Here is an 18,808-nt window from a genome sequence, read left to right as displayed (position 1 = left end):
TTATATTCCAGGCACTTCACAAACACTGTCTTTTAATCCTCACAACAAACCAATATTCATGTGTTAGTCATTCAGTTGTGTCTGGCTCTTTGTGACCCCATGGACCGTAGCCCCGCCAGGTTTCTCTGTCCATGGAATTCTCCAGGCAGGAATACTGGAGCGGGTTGCCATTCCCTTCTTCAAGGGATCTTACCCACCCAGGGATTGAACCCGGGTCTCCTGCATTGCTGTCTGAACCACCAGAGAAGCCTGACAAAATAATGAATTAGGTACTATTATTATCTCCTTTTTACAGATGAGGAAACTGAGACACAGAGAGTTTAAGTAGCTTACCCCAAGTCTCCCTACTCAGGAGTGGTGAGATTTGAACCCAGAAAATGTGGTTTGACTATGAACATAAGGATGCTTCAGTGCATTTAATCCTCAGGACTACAATGCAAGGAAGGTATAATTAATTTCATGTTATAGATGCAGAAAATGAGGCTCAAGATTATTTGGCATCTTTGTTGTAGACTCAACAGGCTCTTCACATTTTGCTATACTCCTTGGATTCTGAGCCAAGGATTCTCAGTCTCAGGATGACAGCATTTGCTGCAGGTAACTATTGACCATTTAATGTGGCTAGGGTGACTGACAGGCTTCCTAGGTAGCTCCATGGTAAAGAATCCACCTACCGATGCAGGACCCACAGGAGACACAGGTTCAATCCCTGGGTCAGGAAGATCCCCTGGAGGAGGAAATAGCAACCCCCTCCAGTATTCTTGCCGGGAAAATTCCACAGACAGAGGAACCTGGAGGGCTACAGTCCATGGGGTCGCAAAAAGTCAGACATGACTTAGTGACTGAGCATGCACACACGCACAGGGTGACAGAGGAACTGAACTTTTCATTTTTTTGAATCTTAATTTTAAAACAAGTGAAACAGTTCCTCCATTAAACACAATTGTTTTGATACTTTTACTATAACCACTGACAATTTTACTTTAGTCACTGACAGTTTAGCTTCCATGTTGATTTGTAGCCAAACTAAGTGTAAAATATATGCCAGATTGTTAAAATTTATTTATTTTTGGGTGTGCTGGGTCTTCACTGCTGTACACGGGCTTTCTCTGGTTGCCGCGAGCGCAGGGCTACTCTTCATCGCAGAGCGCCGACTTCTCACTGCTATGGTTTCTCTTGCTGCGGAGCACTGGCTCTAGGCTTGCAGGTTCGTAGTTGTGATGCATGGGCTTAGTTGCTCCTTGGCATGTGGAATCTTCCCACACCAGGGATCGAACCTGTGTCCCTTGCATTGGCAGGTGGATTCTTTACCACTGAGCCATCAGGGAAGTCCTATACCAGATTTTGAAGACATTACTATGAAAAAAAATTTAGGTTATCTCGTTAACAATTTTTTACCATCTGTTGAAATGATCATAAGCCATATACACACACACACACACACACACACACACACACAAATAGGATCAAATAGACTATATTATTAAAATTATTTTCACCTGCTTCTTTTTATTCTTTAATGCATAATTGAAAATTTGAAACTACATATTCGGTTCACGCTGTGTTCTATTGAAAAGTCCTGGTCTAGAGAATTGGAATGTGATACCCCTAACTGTAGGTCCCCAGACCTGGGGTCCATGCCCAAGGTACAATTCCAGCGACCATACCACAAGTGTTAGAGGAGGCTGCCAGGTTGCAAAGATTGTGAAATGTCCCTGGACATTGTGGGCACTGGAGTCAGTTGCCCCAGATTCAAATCTCAAATCTGCCTCTTATACTAAGCTGGGTGGTCTTGACTCATCTATAGACTAGAAGTGACATTGCCCATTTCACAGTTCCATAAGTACCCCAGGGCCATTGCACATACTTTTTCCTCTGTCTCTTCTCACATGTTTCCACTCCCCCTCTTTTTTAAGATCTTAGTTTAAATACCACCTTCCTGATAAGTCTTACTAAAAATAGCCACCTCTCAGTCTTATCTGATAGAGAATAAATCTATGCTATTTATTTAAGAAAACACATGATGCATAATCTATTTTAAATGATTCTGGTTTATTGATTTTATTTTCCTGAGAGATGTCTGTCTCCTCCACTGATTTATAAGATCAGTGAGGGCAGGGATAAGTCGGTCTTGTCACTGATGAGTTCCCAGCACTTGGATCAGGGTCTGACACAGCATGGGACAAAGTTAGGACTGTATAAGCAAACCCAGCCACAGTTTGGTTTCAGAGAGGTGCTGGGAAAACAATATGCAATCTTTCCTTGCCCTCTAGAGCTGTGGGTGTGTCCATAGGAGTCTAGGTCCTCTTGTAGAAAATGAGTTCATTCATTCCTCCCAGGTTTGGGAGTCTCCAGGGTTAAATGGAGAAGGCAATGGCAACCCACTTCAGTACTCTTGCCTGGAAAATCCCATGGAGGGAGGAGCCTGGTAGGCTGCAGTCCATGGGGTCGCTAAGAGTAGGACACGACTGAGCCACTTCACTTTCACTTTTCACTTTCATGCACTGGAGAAGGAAATGGCAACCCACTCCAGTGTTCTTGCCTGGAGAATCCCAGGGATGGGGGAGCCTGGTGGGCTGCTGTCTATGGGGTCGCACAGAGTCGGACATGACTGAAGTGACTTAGCAGCAGCAGCAGCAGGGTTAAATGAGATCTGAGAACAGCCCCCTGCTGTGCCCTGAAGACTCTGAGACACACATGAGCTGGTCCCTGGAGGTCTGCAACCAGGGAAACAAAGGTGACTCCACTTGCCTCCCATTAACCTCTGCCTGAAGGAGTTATTTTTTTGACATTGGTGAATTCAAACATCATGGCCTTAAGGGGACTGGACTCTCTGGGGCTGCATAGGGATGCTTCACCAAACAGCAAGTGGCACCGGGGCTTCCCAGCCTGGGGTGCAAGTCCTATTATTATAGGTACCATTCCTCTCTCAGCCTCTACTGTCTCCCACTCTGTTTACTGAGCTTCTACCATTCGGTGGTAAAGAATCCGCATGCGATGCAGGAGACACGGGTTTGATCCCTGGGTCGGGAAGATGCCCTGGAGAAGAAACTGGCAACCCATTCCAGTATTCTTGGCCGGGGAAATCCCATGGACAGAGGAGCCTGGTAGGCTACAGTCCTTGGGACAGCAAAAGATTCAGACACGACTTAGTGACTGAACAGCAGCAGCAGTACTATGTGCCACAGAGTTCAAAGCATTTGACATGTGTTAGCTTATTTCCATTTCCTGATGTAGCACAGTGGGTTTGGCAGAGTTAGAGTCTGGGCACACTTATGCAGACTGGTTCCAGGGTTTTGTTGTTGTTGTTGTTCAGTCGCTCAGTTGTATCCAACTCTTTACGACCCCATGGATGGCAGTATGCCAGGCTTCCCTGTCCTTCACCATCTCCCGGAGTTTGCTCAAACTCATGTCCATTGAATTGGTGATGCCATCCAACCATCTCATCCTCTCTCGTCCCCTTCTCCTCCTGTCCTCAATTTTTCCCAGCATCAGGGTCTTTGCCAACGAGTTGTCTCTTCACACCAGGTGGCCAAAGTATTGGAGCTTCAGCATCTGACCTTTCAATGAATATTCAGGGTTGATTTCCTTTAGGAGGGACTGGTTTGATCTCTTTGCAGTCCAAGGGACTCTCAAAAGTCTTCTCCAACACCACAGTTTGAAAACATCAAATTCCAGGGTACTTCCTCTTAACTTCCAGGCTACACTGCCTGCATCAAGTGAGTGCTATGAAGCCCACTGGACCCCAGGCCTCTCCAGGGCACCACAATGGTCTTTTGAGCCCGGAGTCAGCCCCTAAGTCTGTGGTCTTTGCAAAGCTCCTGGGTTGTTTTTTCATAGCTGTAGAATGGGTTGAATGGAGCTTCCTGCCGGCCCAGGGTTCTCCTAAACATTCAGTAAAGCACTGGTGGGAAAGTGCTTTATTACCAGGGGAGTACCCAGGGAACTGTTAGGGTTTGCTTTTTTTCTCCTCCACCCATCCTGAGAAAGGGTGTTCTTCCTTCCATTTCACAGATGGGAAAACTGAGACTCAGAAAAGCAAAATGCTTTCTCTAAGGTGATAGGGAGAGCCAGCCTCTGGCATCGCTTTCAATCTTCGACCGCTGAGCGGGAGGGGTCGGGGGGTGGAGGCAAAACACCCCTAGAGGGCTAAGGGGAGGGGTTCCGGGACAGCTAGCTGTTCGCAAAGGAGGGGCGGGGCGGGCTTGGAGGTGACGGGCGGGAGGGCGGCGCTCAGCTGGGGATGGTGCAATCCCCGGCCTGAGGGCATCAGGCGGTGGCTGATTAACTCAGGTTTACATCACCCGGGCCGGAGCTGGAGCCCTGCTTTCCGCGCTCCAGAGACACTCGCAGCGGAAGCGGCGGCGGCTCCGCACACGTCCTGCTGCTGCCGGACCGAGGCCAGAGCCGCACCCGGAGCCGAGCTCGGCGGCGGCGGAGCAGCGCGGGCCACCGAGGGGTGCCAGGCGACCCTGAGCTCTTTCTGCGCCAGGACCCCGCCTCGTGCTAGGGCAAGGTACTCGGTGGGGGCGGGAGGGGCGGGAGGGGCGGGCAGGCGGGGCGGCTGAAGTTGCTGCGAGTGACACACACACACACACACACACACACACAGACACAGACACACACAACTTTTAAGGAAGCCCGCCGTCGGGGGAGCGACGCTGGCTGAGTGTTCCCGCTGGGTCCAGGTGACGCGGTTCCGCAGGGCGCGGGGTCGCCGAGTGTGGCCGATCGGGCTGCGGGACCGTGGATCCCCGCGGGGTGGGGAGGCGTGTCCCGGGGAGGAGGGTGTGCGCTCCGAGTCTGTCTGAGTGTGGGGCGGGCAGGAGAGGTGTGTGGTTGGGTGCGGGGAGGTCCGTGGTTGGGTGCGAGGAGGTCTATGGGGTCCCTGGGAGTCGGGTGGTCCCGAGTACCTGTGAGATGTGTTCGTGAGGATTTGCTGGAGTCGGCGTGGGCCGATGGGTTCCGGGTGGGGCCGTGTGTCCGAGGACCGTGCGGAGGCCTGGGCACTGGGCGGCAGGTACTGGCCGTGCCGGGACGCACTGGGGTGCCTGTGGGCGGGGCGGGTGCGGGGTCAAGGGCGGCCTGGACGCTGTGCGCGCGCACAGATGTGCCGAGTCTGATGACCACCAGTTCGCCAGCTGTAGGATGCGCGCGTATTCTGGTTCTGCCAATGGTGTGTGTTGTACCTGTTGATTCTGGGGTGTGCGGGCAAGGCCGCTTATCTCAGCGCCAGGGCCCAGCCTCCTTCCCTTTGCCGGTCCCCTCCCAGTCCTCTAGCAGCCCCTCGGTTTCCGCTTAACCTTCTGCAGGGGGTCGCGGGCGGGAACCGAGCGGTACTCCTGCCGCCCCGCCGCTTCCGCTCCCAAGAGAGGAGCCCAGCTGCTGAGGGTGCGGCCGGTCCGCCCACTGCCTTCTCGGTGGGAACTTGGAGTGGGGGTGGGGGGTACAGACTGAGCGTGAGGCCTTGTTGGTATCGTCCTACAGTCGTGAGTACAGTTGGGAGAGCTCTCGGTGCGTGTGCTTGCGTCCTTGCCGGTGCAGGGTCCCCTTGACCTTGGCAAGACTTGACACCGGTGTGTCACTTAAGGATATGGAGGCCCCTCTCTGCCCTGCCCGTGTGCCATGGCGGGCCGGTTTGGACGAATGTGTTTGGGAGGGGCGCGTGTACACCTGTCTGCCCTGGGTTATGTGAATATGTCTGTTTGGTGTGACCCACCCTATTCCCCTGGGAGGGTCAAGGACCAGCAAGAGGTAGAAACTAGGCGCTGCCTGCATCCTACTGCAGAGATTCTAATCTTGCCCTGTGGCCTGTAAATTCCTGTATTCATCTATAAACTCAGTTACCCTATCTGTCCAGTGGAGCTCATCCCAGGCAGGACCAGACTCTGAGCCCTGGATAAGGCCAGAGCAGCCTGGGGTACTGATGTAGTCATGGGAGAGTCACTCCAGGGAGTCTCGCTTTGCAGGACACAAAGCATCTACACACCTAGGGATCATCTTGCTTTACTCTTGGAAGAGCCAGTGCAGTAAAGAGTGTTATCCTAGCCTCATCCATGGGGAAGTTTCTGAGACTCCCAAAGGTAGCACTTCAGCATCTTCAGCTGTGAATAATAATAGTAATGAGCCAATGGTAGTGAACATTTCCTGACCCCTACCATGCAACAGGGCCGTGTTAATTTATTTGTATTTTCATTTCATCATCACAAAATCTTATGGACTTTGCATCCTGTTTCCACTTTACAGATGAGGCACAGAAAGTCTGAAAAACTTGCCTAGGGCTACCCAGCCAGGAAGGGTCAAAGACAGGATGAGATCCAGGGAATATCTGATGACAGCCACCCCCTACTGCATTCTCACCAAAACGGGATTATGCCTTTTTGTTCAAGATGGTGGCTCCCTCCCTCCCAAGGCAGCCCATGCATTTGGGAGCAGCAAGACTGGAGAGGTGGGCATCAGCCTTAGAACTTTCTCTGAGTGATGTTCCCTCTAATCCTGCCTGGGACTGTTTGGAAGGTCTTTACCTGGCTGCAGTCCATTGTCCTCTAACACCTCATACCTGGGCTCCTTGTTCCTCCCCTGGAGCCTGGATGGGTGGGCACATGGGTGCTGGAGAGAACCTTTCTGCCCTAACATGCCATTGCCCTCCTCTACGCACCACACTGGCACACAGTGACATAGCTGTGTGGGGGCGGGGCGGGGGGCGGTGCTTCCTCTGCAGTTGAGTAAGTGAATCCTGGGGCTTCCAGCCACCTTGCCTCCCTGCCTCATTCTCACCTGATGGTAAAACTGAGCTGGCTGGTGGACTAACTCCACACGTAGATCCTGTGATTCTGGTAGCTCTTGGGCCATCAGTTGATTGCAGACGAAGTTCACATTTGAGAAAAGAAATAAACTCCATCTGTTTTGAAGTACCCAAGCACTAAATAAGTGTAGAATCTTTATTTTAAAATACTGAAATTGAACATTCCCTTGCCTCCCTACTAAATCCCTTCCACTCCTGGAGTCTCCCAGAAGGCCAGAAGCTGCTGTGGCCAATTTAGCCTGGGTCCTTCTAGACCTTTTCCTGTGCATTTACACACCTGTGTATACAAATAGGCCTTTTCTGGTGGCTCAGATGGTAAAGAACCTGTGTGCAATGCAGGAAACCCAGATTCAACCCTGGGTTAGGAAGATCCCCTGGAGAAGGGAATGGCTATCCACTCCAGTATTATTGCCTGGAGAATTCCATGGACAGAGGTGCCTGGAGGGCTACAGTCCATGGGGTCACAAAGAGTCAGACACGACTGAGCTACTAACACTTTCACACATATCATATTACATACTTGTGGGGTTTTTTAAATAAATGAGATCATTTCATGTATATTTTTCAGCAGCTAGCTCTGTTCACTTGACAATATATTTAGTCATTCCAAAAACATCCATGTACATTCAGTATATACATCATTCATGCATCATTCTTCATCATCCATTCTTCTCTCCCTCCTCCCATTCCTCCCTCCCTTTCAGAGGTAATAACTGCCCGTGCTACAGCACTCAACAGATACAGTACAAAGTCTTTCTTCCTCTTCTCACCAATCTTCAAGTCCATCTCTCCTCTGTACTTTTTTTTTCACTTTACAGTTCACTCTGGAGATTTTTCCAACTAGCACATAAAGGATTTCCTCAATCTCTTAAATGGCTACAACTATTTTACGTATGGTGAAATATAATGTATTTAACCAGTCCTAAAAATGGATGTTTAATTGATTCTATCATATGGGCTGTAGGAATAACTTTGTACTTGCACCATTGCATCAGTATGTAGAGAGTTCTTGATCATTTTTAGAGCTGTATAGTATTCCACTATGTGGCTGTATCATGATGGCTTGCCCAACCTCCAACTGCTCAACATGTGGGAGAGTTTCCTACTTTTTGCTGTTAGATACGACACTGACGAGCAGCCTTTCACGTATTTAATTTTTTTGGTGAGCATTTTATTTGGAAGATAAATTCTCAAAAGTGCGACACCGAGTCAAGGGTATATGCTTTTGTTCATTTAATGCACACTGCCAGGTCACCCTTCATAAAGGCTGTGCCAGTGTAACCTCCCACCAGCAGAGGAAGAGAAGAGCCGCCAAGTAGCCTGACTTCAGTGCCTTTCTCCCCTTCTTTCTAGATGCGAGCAAGCCCCCTGGCTGTTCCAGCAAATGCCCCCTCCAGAAAGAAGCGGTTGGAGCTGGATGATGACCTAGACACTGAGTGTCCCAGCCAGAAACAAGCTCGAAGTGGGCCCCAGCCCAGGCTACCCTCCTGCCCGCTAACCCTGAACCCACCACCTGCTCCTGTTCATGCTCTGGATGTGACCACTCCCTCCAGGCTTGGACCCTATGTTCTCCTGGAGCCTGAGGAGGGGAGCCGGACCTATCGCGCTCTGCACTGCCCCACAGGCACGGAGTACATCTGCAAGGTACATGTCCCAGAGGCCATCTCCATGAGCATCACGGGGGCTGGGAAAAGGCTTTGGCTCTAAAGAATTGCCAGGGCTGAGGGCCCCTTATAGTAATTTAGTTCTGTGTTTACTGGGAAAGCAGCCAGTGAATACCCAGGCCAAGCTGAAACCAGAAAGGTAAACCAGATGGTCCCAGCCCTGGGGGAATACAGAGCTTAGGCTGTATAGTGTGATAAATGTTGCTGGGGTGAGGCTTAGGGGCCAGGAGTGCAAAGAGAAACTTCTAGTATATTAGAAAGCAGAGTCAGAAAAGGCTGAGGAGGAGTCAGCCAGGGAGAAATGGGAAAAAGGGGTTCCAGGAAGGGGAAATAGCTGTCAGAGGCCAAGAGGAGTGAACATGGCACTTCAGAGCATGAAAAGGACTTCATCATGGCCAGAGTGAGTGGGAAAAGGATGCAGACAGGGCTGACAGACGAGAGCTAGCAGCCGCGGATTGTGAAAGCATTAGGAAAAAGCCCTGCTAGGCTGTGGGGAGCCACTGAAGGTATTTGCACCAGGGAAGGATGAAATATGGTAGACATTAGAACTCCTGGGACCATGGAAGTCATTGGGCCTACTCGTGACCATTTTATAGATGGAAAAACTGAGGTCAAGAGAGAAGGGCCATGCATGAAGCCACATGGCATCAGACCTGGATCCTAGGGCAAGGTCCAGGGCTCCTGACAGAAATCAGGGTTCTTGACAGAATTCAGGCAATAGGCAGAGCCACGTGACCCCTACAGGACACTGCCAGGTCTCGGCCCACAAGGACAGAGATGAGAAAGCATTTGTTGCTGTTGTTTCAGTTGCTAAGTCACGTCCGATTCTTTTGCAGCCCCATGGACTGTAGCCTCCCAGTCTCCTCCGTCCGTGGGATTTCCTAGGAAAGAATACTGGAGTGGGTTGCCATTTCCTTCTCCAGGGTATCTTCCCAACCCAGGGATCAAACCTGCATCTCCTGTGCTGGCAGGCAGATTCTTTACCACTGAGCCACCAGGGGAGGCCCTGAGAAAGCATAATCGTAGGCATTAACTGTGCACAAGGTACTATATTGATCGTGCAGTCTGCATCCTCTCTAATATTCACACAGTCTATGAGGTAGTTACTATTATTGGGCCCATTCTGTAGAGAGAGGACAGGTTCTGAGGCTCAGAAAGCTGTGGTTACTCGAACGTGAAAGTGTTAGTCAGTCAGTTGTGTCTGACTTTTTGCGACCTCTTGGACTCTAACTCACCAGGCTCCTCGGTCCATGGAGTTCTCCAGGCAAGAATACTGGAGCGGGTAGCCATTCCCTCCTACAGGGGATCTTCCCAACCCAGGGATCAAACCTAGGTCTCCTGCATTGCAGGCAGGTTCTTTACTGTCTGAGCCACCCAGGAAGCCCTGGGGTTACTTGCCACCTCACAAAGCCAGGAGGTGTCAGAGCTGAAATTGGGCCAAGGCAGGTTCAACCCAGAGCCTTGAACCCCATGCTAGGACAGGTGGTTCAGATACAAGCAGGGCAGGTTTGCCCTGGTGGGCAGAGGTAAGGAGGATAGGGGAGACCCAGGTACACAGGGAGGGGTAGAAGGGAGCTGGGTCCCCTTGGGAAGGCACAGAGAGGCAGGGGGACTGACGCCTCCATCCAGTTGGCCGGGGGATGAGGGGAAGCAGCAGCAGTGGCTCCAGTTACTGCTCATGGGGGTGCAGTGGGCGGGGCCACATCTGGACATCAGACACCAGCTTTACCTGGGCTCTGGGCACTTGATGCAGGTTCCTAGGTCTACCCCAGGTATTCTAGGGAACCCATGAACTCTGGGTCCTCTTTCTATAGCATCACAGGTTTTTTCTGGTCCCTCTAGGGAGGGAAGTCCATACTGAAAGGAATGACCATGGCAAGCTGGAGTCAGAAGCTTTCACATGACCCCAGATATTCAGGAACATTTAGGGCAATCTACTGGGAGTGCCTGTCCTTACACCCAGCGTGAACTGTGGGAGCTGACCTGTTGTTTCCACATTGCCTAGGCTTTTCTGGTCAGCATGTAGAAAGATCAACATCCTGTCTTTCTAGATTATTGCCTTATTCATTAATTCAACAAACTCTCAGTGAGCACTTGTATACTCTGTGCATCATGCAATATGCACCACATATGGCTAAAAAGTGGGCCAAGCTGTGCCATCACAGTTCATGGTGCAGGTGAATGAGTAACATATATATCAGGTTATCTTAACTGCTATGGAGAAATACTAGGAGCTAGGAGAAAGGGGAGAGGGAAGAGGGGAAGGGGAGAAGGTGCAGGTGATTTTAGGTGGGAAGTCCACCTTGGAGGAGGTGACCTGAATAGTGTCTTGAACTGAGGAAGCCAGCCCTGTGGGTATCTAGAGGAGAACGCTCAGGTAGCAGAAAAAGCAAGTGTAAATGCTCAGAGGCAGGGATGCATTTGCCCTGATTTTTAAAAAAGTCTCTGTTTGTGAATTGTTTACTCGAAGCCACTCCAATTGCTTTAGGACATGTACTTACATCTTTTCATGGATTAAATGTGTATATGCTTTATTTATTTTTATTGGCTATATGTCCTAAACAAAATGACAAGCAAAGGGTTTAAAGGCAGATAAACCAAAGTGCATAGACTGCTCTGCCAGTGATGAGCCATGTGGCTTCCAAGTCACCATCCTCTGAACATCCTTTCAGGACTATGGAACGGCTTCCATCTAATGTCTATAAGCCCCTAGCATCTTTCCCCACGACCTCACCACGCTCACCACAGGCCCCACCTTCCTTCACATTCCAGCCACACTGAGCTTTGGCTGGGTTTCTGGAGCAGCTCAGTTTCTTTCCTACCTCAGAACCTTTGCACTGCCTTTGCACCTGGAAAGCTTACTCCTTGGGCATCTCAATCACTCAGGTCACTTCCCAGAGTCCCTTCTGGACTATACTTTCTAAAATAGGTGTCTCCTGCCAAGATATTCTTCATTCCAGCATTCCTTTGCAATGCTCATCAGAATTTGTAAGTATTTAGTTTTTTGGCCTGTTTAACTGTCTCATGTATTGGACTGTGGGCACCAGGAGGGCAGGGACCATGGCTGTCAGTCAAGTTATAGTCCCAGTGGCAGGCACAGGTGGGCATTCAATGCCTGCTTGTGGGATGAAGGAAAGGGTGGGTGGGCAGTGAATGCTAGAGAATGGTAGCCATGATGGGTGATGACGACCATAAGGTTACTTCTGTATTGTCTACTCTTCCAGATTCCTCTTGTTTGAGTTACTTTTGTTCTGGTTACCTGATATACTTTTGAATATCTCAAGTTTAAGAGCACATGAGCTTGTAGCTAAGAGCACAGATGATGGAGAACAGGGATTTAAATCCCAGCTCTGCTCCTTGCCGGTCACGCAGCCCTCAGCTGGGTCAGTATTGAGTGACATGCAGTGGAAGCGCTGGGCACAGGGCCCAGCCCACAGTAGTGCCTAAAGGATCGGCTGTGACCTGCTGCAAGGCCGGCCCCAGCCGCCTGCCCCTGCCGCCTGCCTCCTGGAGTCCCCACCCATGCTCATACCACGCTCTGCCCACAGGTGTACCCGGCCTGCGAGAGGCTGGCGGTGCTGGAGCCCTACTGGAGGCTGCCCCATCATGGCCACGTGGCCCGGCCGGCAGAGGTCCTGGCCGGCACGCAGCTCCTCTACGCCTTCTTCCTGCGGCCGCACGGGGACATGCACAGCCTGGTGCGCCGCCGGCGTCGCCTCCCGGAGCCCGAGGCCGCCGCGCTCTTCCGCCAGATGGCCGCCGCCCTGGCGCATTGCCACCAGCACGGGCTGGTCCTCCGCGACCTCAAGCTAAGGCGCTTCGTCTTCACCGACCGGGAGAGGTGAGTGTGGCCGCCGAGGAGGCCCCTTGGTTTGGCCTTGACTGATGTTCTGGTCACACTTGGATTGAGGTGATGCGTTTTTTGGCAAGAATACCACAGAAGCCGTGGGGCCTTCTCAGCCGGTTCTATCAGGAGATTCGGGCTGCTGAGAGGAACTACTGTGATGTTAACCTCGGTCTTTGGTTACAGTGGCTTCTGCCAAGTTGTCCACTGGAAGGCTCCTAATTTACCCTTTGTGTACCTTGGGTAATTCTTTGTCATTAATTTGTCATTAAAAACCTTGAGGGTTTTTATTGACAAACTGCTATCTATTCCATAGCAGTTACTCTTATGATATTTGCCTAAGGGTGGTTTTCTTTTCTTTTTAAAAATGTTACTATTTATCTGGCTGCACCGAGTCTTAGTTGCAACATGTGCAATCTAGTTCCCCGTTCAGGGATTGAACTCTGGGCCCCCTGTATTGGGAGCGTGGAGTTTTAGCCACTAGACCACCAGGGAAGTCCCTGAAGGTGGTTTTTCCTTTTAAAGATGGTATTTCCTTTTACATTTTATACTAAAATGACCATGCTTTGAGTAATAGGTAGAATGTAAATTTTATAATGATTTTTAAGCTAATATGCAGCTTTTCAAATAATTTCAAGCTTAGGGTGAGTACAACACCCCCAGACCTCCCAGAAGTGAGAAAAGTGCTTTCTTCCCTTTTCAAGGCAAAAGTTTGAGCCCACCATCAGTAAATGATAGATAATGGAATCATCCTGGGGCCAAATTCTGGCTCTACTTCTTTAACCTGCAGTTTGGCCTTGAGCAATGGCTTCATCTGCCTGAGCCTTGACTTCTTTATCTGTAAAATGGGCCAATAATGCTATCATCTCCGCTCACCCCCAGTGCAGTGATTGACAGGACTGGTCAGCATTTTCAGACCGGCACCCAGGAAGTAGTACCACAGGAATGAGATTAGTAGCAATGGCAATGCTATGCTTACTATTAAAGTAATCTAGACCACTCTGTGGGAGTTATTTAAAGCAGAAATTGCTAAGGTTGGTCCACACACACTTTTTTTTCTTTGCACCACATACCTGTTCATTTGTGGGGTTTTTTTGTTTTTTGTTTTTGCTTGTTTCCTGTTTTTCTTTCTTTCTTTTAGTTGAAGGATAATTACAATATGGTGTTGGTTTCTGCCATACATCAATATGGGTCATGTTCGTTTGTGGTTTTAATTGAAGTTGGTTGCCAACTTTTTAAAACCTGTTTTTTTTTTTCCTTTAAAATATGATTTCTGGGTTCTTTTGTGGAAAAGGGGTACCATGGAGGCACCCTGGGAACTATATGAGCAGCTTATAGCACTGTCTCTGGGCAGGAGAGAGCCAAGGTTCAGTCTCAGTCCTGCTCCCTTGGCTGCAAAATGGCATCTTCCTCACAGGCTGCATGAGGGGGAAATGAGGTGTGATAGATACAAGCTTAGCTCAGGGTGAGGTATGCCGTGGACACTCCCAAATATTAACTGTCGGTTTGTGCTGAGATAGTTGACACAGTCCCCACTTCCTGTTTCTCATTTTGTTTCCTGCCTAGACCCCAAGTTTGCATCTGGCTTCAGAGAGTTTTAATGCCCTCAGCCCCTCAGCACAGCCCCACGTCCCCAGCCCCCAAGTCAAGGTTCAGGCAGGTGAAGCCATCACTCAAGGCCAAATTGCAAGTTAACAAGTAGAACCTGAATTTGATCCCAGAGACATTTGGAAAAATGTGTTCCTCTCAGAGTCCTAGTTCAGATTTAATTGCTGTGTGACCTTGAGAAATGAATAAACCTCTCTGAGCCTAGACTTCCTCATCTGTAAAATGGGATCAGCCAACCAGCCTCACAGGACTGACTCATGTCTGGCAAATGCCAGCTGGTACTGGGGAAATGGGTGCCACTCAGGGTGACAATGTGGGGTAGTAGAAGCGGGGGTCCCACTGGCTGACTCCCTGTCTCTCTGCCCATGTAGGACGAAACTGGTGCTGGAGAACCTGGAAGATGCCTGTGTGCTGACTGGGCCTGACGACTCCCTGTGGGACAAGCATGCGTGCCCAGCCTACGTGGGCCCCGAGATCCTCAGTTCCCGGGCATCCTACTCAGGCAAGGCGGCAGATGTCTGGAGCCTGGGTGTGGCACTCTTTACCATGCTGGCCGGCCACTACCCCTTCCAGGACTCAGAGCCTGCCCTGCTCTTTGGCAAGATCCGCCGTGGCGCCTTTGCCTTGCCTGAGGGCCTCTCGGCCCCCGCCCGCTGCCTGGTCCGCTGTCTCCTCCGAAGGGAGCCAACTGAGCGGCTCACAGCCTCGGGTATCCTGCTGCACCCTTGGCTGCGGGAAAATGCCATCCCTGCAGCCCTACCTCGGTCCCGCCACTGTGAGGCTGACCAGGTGGTCCCCGAAGGGCCGGGGCTGGAGGAAGCAGAGGAGGAAGGAGAAAGAGATATGGGTCTCTATGGCTGATGTCACCTTACTGGACTCTCAGCTGCAGACAGCAGATTGAGTCTGGGGTATCTCTAAGCTCTCTTCTGCCTCTTTGAGCTGAGCCAAGCCTTAAGTGCCTTCTGGGAGAGAGAGAGGAGGAGGTGTGTGCAGAGCATGCTGGACACAAACACCTGTGCAGATGAGCTCGTGCCCCACCGAGTCCTTCTCAGGAGCTCCCTGTGCCAAGCCCTGTTCCGGATGCTGGGAACACAGCAGTGAATAACAGAGACAAAGTCCTGCTCAGAGCTGACAATACTTTCCATGCCCATGAGTCAGTGTCTACACTGAGCACCCACAGTGCAGGGGTTGGCATCCACTCGTGCTGATACCCAGGCACCTCTGACATGGAACAGTCCCTGTCACAAACAACCCAGCTGCCTTTGTATCTCATGCCTTTTCAGAGGAATGGAAGCATCCCTGTGCCAAAGGCTCCAGGCCTCTCCCCTGTGATTCAGGACCCTAGAGCCCAGACCAGGCTGGGAATTTTCCTCCCAGCAGCTCTGTCCTCTTGGCCAAGGGCTTCTCCATCCAGGCTTGAGCCAAGGATTTAGGCTGGAAGATCAGGAGTGCAAAACATGAGGCTGGTCCTCATCTTACTGAAAGAGTAATTTGGAGTGAGGGCCCAGGCCTGTCCACCTCTGTGGACCAAGCACCAAGATCAGGCAAGTTCTGTCCCCTGGCCTCCTGGAAAGTCTCAGGTTCAGGACCCTACATTAACACTATGGGTTTATATGCCATGAGTGTGTATTTTTTATCTTGTGCCTCATAAAGGAATTATGAAATGCTGTCATCTCTCTTATATATTTCATCCATCTTCTCCTCCCCATCTCTTATGAGTTTTCCGTGCCTCTTCAACCAGCCTCAGGGTGAAAGGTCGGAGGCCTTGTGTCTCAATCTCAGCCGACTGGTTCATGAGAATAGAAGACCCAGTGGGTCTTCTCTCATTCACTCTGTTCTTTCTGGATGTTCTGATGTCTCAGGGTACTGTTTGACTGCAAGTCACTGAAATCTTGAGTCAAAGTGGAAAGAAAGAAGGAGACGAACCAGGAAGTCAACAGGCAGAGAGGGGATGGGCTTCAGGGCTCATTTATTTATCTGGCTCAGTCGGTAAAGAATCTGCCTGCAATATAGGAGAACTGGGTTTGATCCCTGGGTCAGGAAGATTCCCTGGAGAAGGAAATGGCAACCTATTCCAGTAAAATCCTGGAAAATCCCATGGAAAGAGGAGCCTGATGGGCTATAGTCCATGGGGTCACAAGAGTCGGATACGACTTGATGACTAAACCACCACAGAGCTGTTAGAAAGGACCCTGGCTCCCTACGTTCATTCTGTCTTGGCTCTGCTGTCCTAGGTAACTGCTGGCACAACGGCTACAACCATCTGTGGTGTCACCTAAGACAGACCCATGACCAGAGAGGAAGGAGGAGGGTGGTACCTGAGAACTCTTTCTCTGGAGTCAGGCTGCCTGGAATTAAATCCTGGCTCCAACACTCACTAGCTGTTTGACCCTTGACAAGTTTCTTAACCACTCCATACTGCAGAGACTTCATCTGTAAAATGAGAGATAATAGTACCTAACCCAAGAAAGTTGAATGGGTTATTTTATTTAAAGCACTTAGAATTAACAGTGCCTGGCAGTGGCAAGTGGAGAAGGCAATGGCAACCCACTCCAGTACTCTTGCCGGGAAAATCCCATGGACGGAGGTGCCTGGTAGGCTGCAGTCCATAGGGTCTCTAAGAGTTGACACGACTGAGCAGCTTCACTTTCACTTTTCACTTTCAGGCATTGGAGAAGGAAATGGCAACCCACTCTAGTGTTCTTGCCTGGAGAATCCCAGGGATGGGGGAGCCTGGTGGGCTGCCATCTCTGGGATCGCACAGAGTTAGACACAACTGAAGTGACTTAGCAGCAGCAGCAGGCATAACAAGCCCTCAAAGTTAGGTATTTCTCTCCATAGCTTTTCCATGGGATGAGGAAAGCTTTCCTAGGAGCATTCTGAACAGACTTGCCCACATTCCTCACTGGCCAGACCTGGGTGTGCCTTCTCCTGACCAATCACCAGCAAAGGAAATGCAGTTATGTTAATTATCATGTCAAGTCTCCAGCAGTTTCCCTGAGGCTCATGCTACATATTGGGAGTTGGGATGGTGGGGGAAAGATACCTGCACAAAATCAAATTCTGAGAGGGAGGAGTAGTGGGGAAAAGTGCAGAGGAAGAGAACTGCAGAAGCTCCCTCAATAGCTTGCTAACTGCAGACAGGTGAGGGTGGCTATCCTAGATTGCCCAGCCATCAGTTGACCCTCCAGCTGACTGAAAATGCAGAGTTCAGTTAGGTTGACCCAGACCAGAAAATTTCCCCAACTGACCCACAGGATCAGGGGCTAAATAAAAGGATTGTTTTAAGCCATTGAGTTTTAGTGTTTTGTTACACAGCAAATGCTGATATAGACAGGGACAAGTCAGCCTCCTCTCTGTGCACCCAGCATGACCCAGAAGAGGGCCCAGCTGTATCTAGGGTCTCACGGAGCTGCCTCCAACCTTTACCCTTCCATCCAGCCTCGAAAAGACCCTGCCCCGTCACAAGCTGTGCGCAAGTAGCAAGGGCAAGAGGGGACAGTTCATATAAAACGGGGGCTGCCAAGTGGCAGGTCTTTATTACACAGAGACTCATCACCATCTCACAACAGCCCTATGAAGCAAGTGCTTTTGTCATTTCACTGACAAGAAAAATGAGGTTCAGAGAGAGCACAAGATTCATCCAAAACCACACAACAGGGAAAAACTCACCTGGTTTTTGCCTTGAAGCAGGAGCTTTTGCCAAGTCCACTCTGAGGCAGCTGAATGAGAACTATCACATAAAAATGTAAATCTTCTCTCACCAAGCAATGCACATAGCCATACCTCTGGCCGCAACTAGTAGGGACTTTGATGTTCTGTTTGTGTTCTTTGGTTGATCACTGTGTAAGAGATTTACAATATCAAAGGTAATGCATATGTGTTACTGGGAGGGAGGAACTGTTAGACATTTAATTGGGGATTTTCTCTGCAACTGGGAGCTAAATACAAAAGATCACACCATGACCTGCCCAATTATTCATTAAACTAGCAATTCAACAACTATTCCTAATGCCACTTGTAGGGTAGGCCCCATGAGAGATGGATGCAACATGATCATGCCCTCATGGACTTCAGTGCAACAGAGGAGACAGATATTAAACAGGTAACCACACAAATGAAGAAATTAATTCTATCTGTGGTATGTTCTTTGTGGCAAAGACAGGCATCACCACTGTGTCCCGTGCTCCGCTACATGCCCTGTCTTCCCTTTCAGGCAGCGGGACAAGTTCTGACTAATAATGTGTGTGTAGAAGTGACGTAAGGGTGGTCACTTCTGGGCTGAATCGATTGAGAGCTGGTAGGCCTCCATACCAGTCTTTCCCTTCCACCTTGAGGCCTTGTGTTCCCTTAGCTATAAAATAGAGGAGATCCAACCAGTCCATCCTAAAGGAAATCAGTCCTGAATATTCATTGGAAGGACTGATGCTGAAGCTGAAACTCCAATCCTTTGGCCACCTGATGCAAAGAACTGACTCATCTGAAAAGACCCTGATGCTGGGAAAGATTGAAGGTGGGAGGAGAAGGGGACAACAGCAGATGAGATGGTTGGATGGCATCACCGACTCAATGGACATGAGTTTGAGCAAACTCCGGGAGTTGGCGATGGACAGAGAGGCCTGGCGTGCTGCGGTCCATGTGGTCGCAGAAAGTCGGAGACGACTGAGCGACTGAACTGACCTGAACTGAACCGAGAGGAGGACTACCAGATTCACACTGGATTTTACTGAGCAAGAAACAAAGCTTCCTGTGTTAAGTCTACAATTTGGAGTTTGTCTGTTGGGCAGTTAGTGTCAATTACCAAGAATAAGAAAAACTTGCTACAAGAGAAGGAAGGAGAGTTCTCTTCCCCAGTAACTAGGCTGTATCAATCTGCTGCTTTACAAC

General features: G+C 50.0%; 1 protein-coding gene and 1 long non-coding RNA gene across 4 annotated transcripts; one reads left to right on the top strand and one right to left on the bottom strand.

Moving 5' to 3' along the window:
- Positions 1–1,040: 1,040 nt before the first annotated feature.
- On the bottom strand, positions 1,041–5,032 carry LOC139186549 (uncharacterized). Its single transcript, XR_011570167.1, has 2 exons — positions 4,914–5,032; positions 1,041–1,356 (listed from the first exon to the last, which is right to left on the bottom strand). It is a non-coding gene; the product is annotated as an uncharacterized lncRNA (long non-coding RNA).
- Positions 4,259–17,209, top strand: TRIB3 (tribbles pseudokinase 3). Of its 3 annotated transcripts, XM_070801448.1 has the most exons (5): positions 4,597–4,688; positions 6,247–6,448; positions 8,159–8,449; positions 12,018–12,310; positions 14,293–17,209. In XM_070801448.1, the coding sequence occupies exons 2-5, from the start codon at positions 6,311–6,313 to the stop codon at positions 14,780–14,782; spliced, it is 1,212 nt and encodes a 403-aa protein (XP_070657549.1). In that variant the 5' UTR covers positions 4,597–4,688; positions 6,247–6,310; the 3' UTR covers positions 14,783–17,209. The 3 variants fall into 3 exon arrangements, with proteins under 3 accessions (XP_019827750.2, XP_070657549.1, XP_019827751.2); XM_019972191.2 differs by lacking the exons at positions 4,597–4,688; positions 6,247–6,448 and adding an exon at positions 4,259–4,516; XM_019972192.2 differs by lacking the exon at positions 6,247–6,448 and having other exon boundaries at positions 4,605–4,688.
- Positions 17,210–18,808: the final 1,599 nt, after the last annotated feature.

Source organism: Bos indicus, chromosome 13 (assembly GCF_029378745.1).
Source record: "Bos indicus isolate NIAB-ARS_2022 breed Sahiwal x Tharparkar chromosome 13, NIAB-ARS_B.indTharparkar_mat_pri_1.0, whole genome shotgun sequence".
Classification (NCBI taxonomy): domain Eukaryota; kingdom Metazoa; phylum Chordata; class Mammalia; order Artiodactyla; family Bovidae; genus Bos; species Bos indicus.
This window is presented reverse-complemented; position numbering and strand designations above follow the sequence as displayed.